Consider the following 8,337-nt stretch of genomic DNA (forward strand, 5'->3'; position numbering starts at 1 on the left):
TTCTTAACATCTTTGTGTTAAGGTCTAACACAAAGATGAAGACAAAGAAGATGCAGAGGCTGAAGGGAATGAGGAGAGAGATGATGGAGATAGTGGAAAAATACCATTGAGTCTGTGAGGTTGTGGTTCACTAATGCTCATTATGATAAATTTTTTGTCCACTCAGTCTGTGTCTCAGAGTAGGGCTGTGGACAGTTCAGAGACTTGCCTACCGGTGACATTGTCGGTAGGCAGGTTTGTTCATTTCGAACATTTAAATGTTTTAATTTGATTTTGTATTAATGTGAGAACAATGACTTCTATAATAGCTAACTTTCCAAAAATATAAAGTCTTCAGTTTATATTAGCTTGGATTCTCCATCGATGTCACTGGTAGCAAGTGTTATGACAGAAATGGTACCATATTATCTCCCAACATCTCCTTAAACTCCTGCCACCTGGTAGGAGGTTTAAGAGTATCCAGTCACTCCCCCCAAAACATATGAACCCTGAACCCTCGCCATATACTGCCCCAAAACCAAAATCATGAGATGAATAGGGCATACAATATAGCAGTGGCAGCCATTTGCCATTGTTTTTTTCCCATGAAGATTTCTACAAATATTTATATAAAAAAATAATAAGCCTATAGAATCAAGCCATCCAGGACCCTACTGAATCATGACGATAAAACATTTGATTATGTGATGTATATCCTTTGTTTTGAGGTTTTTACATTTTTTTTTCACAGAATCAAATGTGTTCTGGTCATTAATTACCAGGATCCTGGATGGCTTGATTACATAGGCTTAGAATAATTGATTGTTTGTAAATCTCTATATGTGAAAAATGAATGGGGTCTGGATGGATGGAACCAGAAAATGGCCACCACTGCTATGCCCTATAGCACCTTTGAATATACTGTAAGGATATTGGATATAAAAACCAAACAAACTCATCAATCAAGTCTTTCTGTATTTTTTTCTTCCCTAACTTCATTAAAAAAAATGAAGACCAATACAATAATGTTAAAATAACGACAACTATCTCTTCTGTGGTTCTTGTCATGTTTTACTCTTCGCTGCCACAAGCTCCTGTGCAGCTTTCTTGGCTTTGACCATCTCCTTATACCTCTTCATACAGTCCTTTTTGTAGCTAGCACTGTAGAAGGTGTCATGCTTTAGTCATAACATGCACAATACCTTCCATATATGAGCTTAAAGATGGAGTGCCACAATCTTTGCATTTCTTCCAGTTTTTCATGTGTCTATGATGTGACAGTACTTCATTACATTACATTACGACACCCTGGAGTCGTTTTTATGTGCAATGGTGTATTAACTTTGTATTTAGGGTTTCTTCCTGGAGGCTGAACCCTTGACAGTCAAAAGGGCCAATGAAATAAACAGTAATATAGTGACATCACACTATCAGCCCCTCCCCTAACCCCTCCCCCTTTATCATACAACTACAGCTGTGGGTGCGGCTTCAGTTCAGGTGGATCACCACCCATCACCACCCACCAGGCAAACCAGGCATACTTAAACTGGTGGGTGTGTCCACATAATAGCATGATGAACAAATACTGTACACTTTTTGGAGAAAGTTCTTCCTCCTAATATTATAATGTATATAATAATATATAATAATAATATATAATGTTTTAGGGTGGAAAGAAATCGTGACACTCCGTCTTTAACCGCCGCACTCTCTCTCTCCGCACAATCTCTCTCCTAGATGTTTTTAATGTTATAACAATGTCATAACATTTATATCATAAAAGTTAACATGATTCACCATTTCTGTAGACTATTGGGGTTTAAGTTGTCATTCATTAGAACAAAACTTCCATTTAACAAACATAATAAATGATTATAGTAGAAAATAATGGAGCAAAACGTGCAAAAATGCAATTCTGAGGTCAATGACCCCTCAAGGTCACCAGAGGTCAGTCTGAAAGTGGTTCCACGTCTGAAATCAAACCTTGGGGTGTGTAGATGATATGCTGAAAGTTTCATGCTTTAGTCATAAAATGCACAATACCTTCCATATATGAGCTTAACCGCCGCACTTTACAACTCGATAACGTTCTCATGTTAGTTTGTTACTTATTTTCTGAGCCATGCAAATAAACAACAACCCGCACCGCACTGACCGGAGACGGAGAGGTTCATATGATGTGCCCCGCGCGTAAAGCTAAACCAGAAACAGGAGTCATTGCGTCAGCACGGATGTAGCCTCGGAAAGCCAGACGTTTTATTTCCAGCATGGAGGTGAGGGGGATATCGTTTGGGGATAAAGTTTGCGCGCTTCTATCTGTTACTTCTCTGACGCAGCGCAGTTCAAACTTCAAATTCAGCCAGTCTATAGTGGGACACCGCGCGCTGAGAGCCACATACACAGCTGCAGTTGGTTTTTAATTAAGGGCGCGTTCTGAACTTCTGAATGCAATGCAAACTAATAGACCAATTATTTGTTTACAAACATTGGGACTGGGCGCACGGGTGACTGTTTCATGTAATCAATTCCCAACAGTGTTGCGCACAGAGAACAGCTGATATACAAGCTCACATCGCATCGCAGATGCGACTGTTGTGACTTGTGAGCGGAGAGGTCTGCGTGCGCGACACCATCGCGGGACGAAGCATAAATTATACTTGATTGACTGCAGGTGCGCGTGCAGCCGTGCACAAATAGGCTCTGCTGCCGTGTTCATGAGCGCACCTCCCGTTCTTATGACAGCGACTGGAGGTTCTGTTTTGAATTGCTATTATTGTTCAAACACAACAGAAACCAAGGATTGACTTCTGTCCGTGACAATAATCAATGCTACAGTTTGAATTCTGTACGCACGAGCACACAGAGCAAAAAATATGATATAGGATAAACTTTTTTTTTTTTTTTTTTTTTCAACTTTCGACTCCTCTTAATCTGAATCGACTTGTGTTAATGAAATCGATAAATCGATTTTTTAGTGAATGCCCTAGTTTAGACTAGTCAATGGTTAGACATGGGTTAAGGTTAGGTTTAGGTGTGCTGCCCCGTGGGAGGTTGGGTTTAGTGTGAGGGTTTGAGATAGGTTGTAGTTGTATGACTAATGACTGGTCTAACCAATGACTAGTCTAAACTAAGTACTGAGGGTTTGAGATAGGTTGTAGTTGTAGGACTAATGACTGGTCTAACCAATGACTAGTCTAAACTAAGTACTGAGGGTTTGAGATAGGTTGTAGTTGTAGGACTAATGACTGGTCTAAACTAAGTACTGAGGGTTTGAGATAGTTTGTAGTTGTAGGACTAATGACTGGTCTAAACTAAGTACTGAGGGTTTGAGAGAGGTTGTAGTTGTAGGACTAATTACTGGTCTAAACTAAGTACTGAGGGTTTGAGATAGGTTGTAGTTGTAGGACTAATGACTGGTCTAAACTAAGTACTGAGGGTTTGAGAGAGGTTGTAGTTGTAGGACTAATTACTGGTCTAAACTAAGTACTGAGGGTTTGAGATAGGTTGTAGTTGTAGGACTAATTACTGGTCTAAACTAAGTACTGAGGGTTTGAGATAGGTTGTAGTTGTAGGACTAATTACTGGTCTAAACTAAGTACTGAGGGTTTGAGAGGGGTTGTAGTTGTAGGACTAATTACTGGTCTAAACTAAGTACTGAGGGTTTGAGATAGGTTGTAGTTGTAGGACTAATGACTGGTCTAAACTAAGTACTGAGGGTTTGAGAGAGGTTGTAGAGCTGCCAACGAATATTCCATATTCGAACGAATTTTCGAATCAAAAAAAGAAATGAATAACTGAATATATAAAATTAAGATTCAAATTAAAAAAAAAAAAAATGCTGTGCAAGTTTTCGCGAGACGGTTCCGTGGGTAAGCGTTGTGAGCTTGTATTAGTTATATTTGCCACGCGACACGCCGACACCGGCATACATTGAAGAATAAATCAGCTGCCTCGCACTCTTCCTAAACGCAGACTACGCAGGCTGCGTAGTTCCGATTCACAAAAGGCCCCCGCCCGCCCTGCGCAAAGTCGGCAAAGAGCGCACTACGTTATTTGCGTACGGACGGTGCGCAAATAACGGTGAGCACAGGGCGGGCGGGGCCTTTTACGTTATTTGCGCAGGGAGTGTACGCTGCTCAGAAGGGTGAAATCTTCCGTCAACAGCGTACCTAGTGATCAGAATCAGAGACAGGCCTGGCCTACACCGAAACTTATTTTGCTGTGCTGTGTTGTGTTGTGTTGTTTCGGACGGACGGGAGAGTATATTTTTAGACAACAACACACAGATCTATCACTCATCAATCTTCAATCATGAAGCGACTTTATCCTTCAGGAAATTATAAAAAGATAAATAAAATGCGTAAGGATGAACTGCGGCGCCGGTCCGGCAGCAGCAGCAGCAATGCAGTGTTCTGTTCTGTGAATTAATACTGCCTCCGTGCCGTGAAGTTTTATGGGAGAAGGGAGAATGCATGCGTTGTGTTCCAACTTGGTTTTCAGCAGCGCCAATGCGCGGAGAGAGAGTTGCGCCAGCAATGCGATCTTAAATGTTATGTCTCAGGTTGTATTGGTGTAAATATAATTATTAAAAAATCCGAATGGCCCCGAATGGCTCCGAATCGGAATCGAAATCCGAATGGGTCGAATTGGTCGAATCCACGTGGGTTTTTAAAACGAATATCCGAATGTAATTTTTGGACAATTCCGGCAGCACTAAGAGGTTGTAGTTGTAGGACTAATGACTGGTCTAACCAATGACTAGTCTAAACTAAGTACTGTCTAAACTAAGTACTGCACCCCCAACAAACGTCATTCAGAGGTTTGGAAGAGACAGGAGATTTGGCTGCACGCAGTGTTGTCTCTCCTCTCCTCTCACACTCGTTCTCAACAATACAACAAATGTGACTAAGTTTGACTGAGGGACTGCCATTGGATTTTTTTTAATTCTCGTTTTTTTCATGTCATATGAAAGCAGGGAATCATAGCTTCAAATTGACATATTGGTTGTTCAGTTTGACCCACCAGTTTTGGAGATATAGCTTATAGAGTAATGTCTTGCAGAGAAACAGCGAGTTGAGAAAACGGGCTTGAAAGGTTCACTTCTGTGGACTCTAACATTACACCTAGCTACATGTTTAAGCATTTATTTCATATTTACATGTCGATTTCAGCTCTGACACTTATTTCAGACATGCTCTAGTATGTGAAGAGTCTGCCTGTGCTATTAACTCATTTTGGGAAGAAAAAATAAGTTTTTCTCCTCTGGTGAAAAGCTGTAATTTGCGCGATGGCAGTCTCTCAGTCAAATCTGGTCACATATTGGTTGCTCCACCAGTTTTGGAGATATGGCTTATAGAGTAATGTCCTGTTTTCAGTTCACAACTATACAAGGACCACAGCAGCGCTTCTTTTCTCTATATTCAAGCGTTGGATTAGACTTGACGGAGATCTCCGTCAACGGCAGGGAATGTGTTTTTAAGGGTGCGTTCGGAAATGCGCCCTGAACGCACTGGTCGTTCAAACACTCAACAAACTGACCACATTCCCGGTGCGCATTTCCGAACGCACCCTATAAGGTAGCAGTTAGCTCAACTTTGTGAACCGTGCTTCATTAATTCAGTTAGCTCAACGTTGTGAACCGTGCTTCATTAATTCAGTTAGCTCAACGTAGTGAACCGTGCTTCATTAATTCAGTTAGCTCAACGTAGTGAACCGTGCTTCATTAATTCAGTTAGCTCAACGTAGTGAACCGTGCTTCATTAATTCAGTTAGCTCAACGTAGTGAACCGTGCTTCATTAATTCAGTTAGCTCAACGTAGTGAACCGTGCTTCATTAATTCAGCTCAACGTTGTGAACCGTGCTTCATTAATTCAGCTCAACGTTGTGAACCGTGCTTCATTAATTCAGCTCAACGTTGTGAACCGTGCTTCATTAATTCAGCTCAACGTGGTGAACCGTGCTTCATTAATTCAGCTCAACGTTGTGAACCGTGCTTCATTAATTCAGCTCAACGTTGTGAACCGTGCTTCATTAATTCAGCTCAACGTTGTGAACCGTGCTTCATTAATTCAGCTCAACGTGGTGAACCGTGCTTCATTAATTCAGCTCAACGTGGTGAACCGTGCTTCATTAATTCAGCTCAACGTAGTGAACCATGCTTCATTAATTCAGCTCAACGTTGTGAACCGTGCTTCATTAATTCAGCTCAACGTAGTGAACCGTGCTTCATTAATTCAGTTAGCTCAATGTTGTGAACCGTGCTTCATTAATTCAGTTAACTCAACGCTGTGAACCGTGCTTCATTAATTCAGTTAGCTCAACGTTGTGAACCGTGCTTCATTAATTCAGTTAGCTCAACGTAGTGAACCGTGCTTCATTAATTCAGCTCAACGTAGTGAACCGTGCTTCATTAATTCAGCTCAACGTAGTGAACCGTGCTTCATTAATTCAGTTCAACGTAGTGAACCGTGCTTCATTAATTCAGCTCAACGTTGTGAACCGTGCTTCATTAATTCAGTTAGCTCAACGTTGTGAACCGTGCTTCATTAATTCAGTTCAACGTAGTGAACCGTGCTTCATTAATTCAGCTCAACGTGGTGAACCGTGCTTCATTAATTCAGCTCAACGTTGTGAACCGTGCTTCATTAATTCAGCTCAACGTAGTGAACCGTGCTTCATTAATTCAGCTCAACGTTGTGAACCGTGCTTCATTAATTCAGCTCAACGTAGTGAACCGTGCTTCATTAATTCATACTCAACGTAGTGAACCGTGCTTCATTAATTCTGCCAACGTGTGCATTTTGTTTTTGCTTGCTTCTCGTTCCAGGTTCCACTACGCCGCTCGCATCTGGGACGGAGTGAAGAAGTCCTCGGCTCTGTCCGAGTACAGCCGCCTGCTGCCCTGAGGGACATGGAGGACATACAGAGACATGAGGGACATGGAGGACATACAGAGACATGAGGAGCTGCGCTGAGGGACATGGAGGACACAAAGAGACATGAGGAGCTGCCCTGAGGGACATGGAGGACATACAGAGACATGAGGGACATGGAGGACATACAGAGACATGAGGAGCTGCCCTGAGGGACATGGAGGACATACAGAGACATGAGGAGCAATGAGTGGCGCACTGAGAAGCTCTCGGTATAGAAAGGTGGTGGTGGTCTTCCGTCCTGTGAGACACTGGGTTTCCACATAGGGCCCCCCTACCCCTGGAGGGGGGGGGGGGGGGCCTGCTAGGGGTCCAACAGTGTCTGTGAGTGACTGTGAGAGGGAAATCCCCCCCCCCCCCCGTGTTTCAGATCTGACCGCTAAGGGACCAACGACTGTCCACATCAGGCTTAAGTGTCTGAGTTTCCACACTCTAAAAAAAAGATCTGTTTACATTTTAGTTTTTGTTTGTTTTCATGTTGCTGTTCAGACTCCTGCGATGTGCCGACTGTGTTCAGTTTTTTTTTTCTGGAGAGAACACCAGCTCTGATATCCGTGTGGGAAAAACGCAGCGGTTGTGCTCCGAGGGGACCTGAACCACACATCAACAGTCCCGTCTAAGATGCATTATTAACCCATTTTGGGGCGGGAACCCCTTTCAGTGTTTTAAACATTATTGTTATAATTTAGCTAATGAAAAATAGCAGATCTACAAGTTTGTACGAGCTTGTAGGTCTGCTATTTTTAAAAAATCGTGAAAATGTGGCACAAATCTTTGAATATATATTTCAGAGCGAACATTTTGGACTAAAATATTTGCTTCTGGGGGGGTCCCTGGAACTACATATTTTGAGATGGGGGTCCATGGCCCAATAGAGATAATTCTGGGGGTCCTTGACATGAAAAAGGTTGAGCACCCACTGACATAGAAACATGGGTTTTTCAGAAAAATGTTTATTGATTTAGAAGCCTTTTTTTTTTATCGACCTCAGTCCAAAATGGGTTAAGTATTAAGTGTGAAACGGATGATAAAGTGGAAGGTTGTGTGACGGTTTGCACTGGTGTTTGTCTGTGGTTGGTGTGTAAAAAATAAAATGCAGGAAGCGTGTGGTTAATTTCCGATACTGTCTTATATGAACCACAATGTTATTGACAACATGAACGTACCAAAGGTGGCGGTTGGCCACCTTTGGTACGTTCATATATGATTATATAATGATTTCGGGTGTGCCAGTACAGTGACAGTACAGTACAGTACAGTAGAGGGACCCCCACATGGTAACTCTCATTTCTCTATACCGTTTCGGACGTGGGGCGGCTCGCCGGAAACGACCGCCCCCCTGGGCGCGTTCCTGGGGGACTGGATGTTTTACGGGGACCCCCCCCCCCCCCTGGGGATTCCCAGGGGACCCCCAGAGACCCCCAC

At 42.6% G+C, this 8,337-nt stretch overlaps 1 protein-coding gene across 1 annotated transcript in view; it reads left to right on the forward strand.

Annotated features, from left to right (window-relative positions):
* The window catches only part of smg9 (SMG9 nonsense mediated mRNA decay factor), a 48,857-nt gene extending 40,831 nt beyond the window's left edge, over window positions 1-8,026 (forward strand). The window contains exon 14 of the mRNA XM_079504789.1: window positions 6,807-8,026. Coding sequence (XP_079360915.1) covers window positions 6,807-6,885 — 79 coding nt within the window. The 3' untranslated portion in view covers window positions 6,886-8,026. The remainder of the gene's footprint in view (window positions 1-6,806) is intronic.
* The last annotated feature ends 311 nt before the right edge of the window (window positions 8,027-8,337 follow it).

This window comes from Electrona antarctica (genome assembly GCF_951216825.1).
Source record: "Electrona antarctica genome assembly, chromosome: 6".
Lineage (NCBI taxonomy): Eukaryota > Metazoa > Chordata > Actinopteri > Myctophiformes > Myctophidae > Electrona > Electrona antarctica.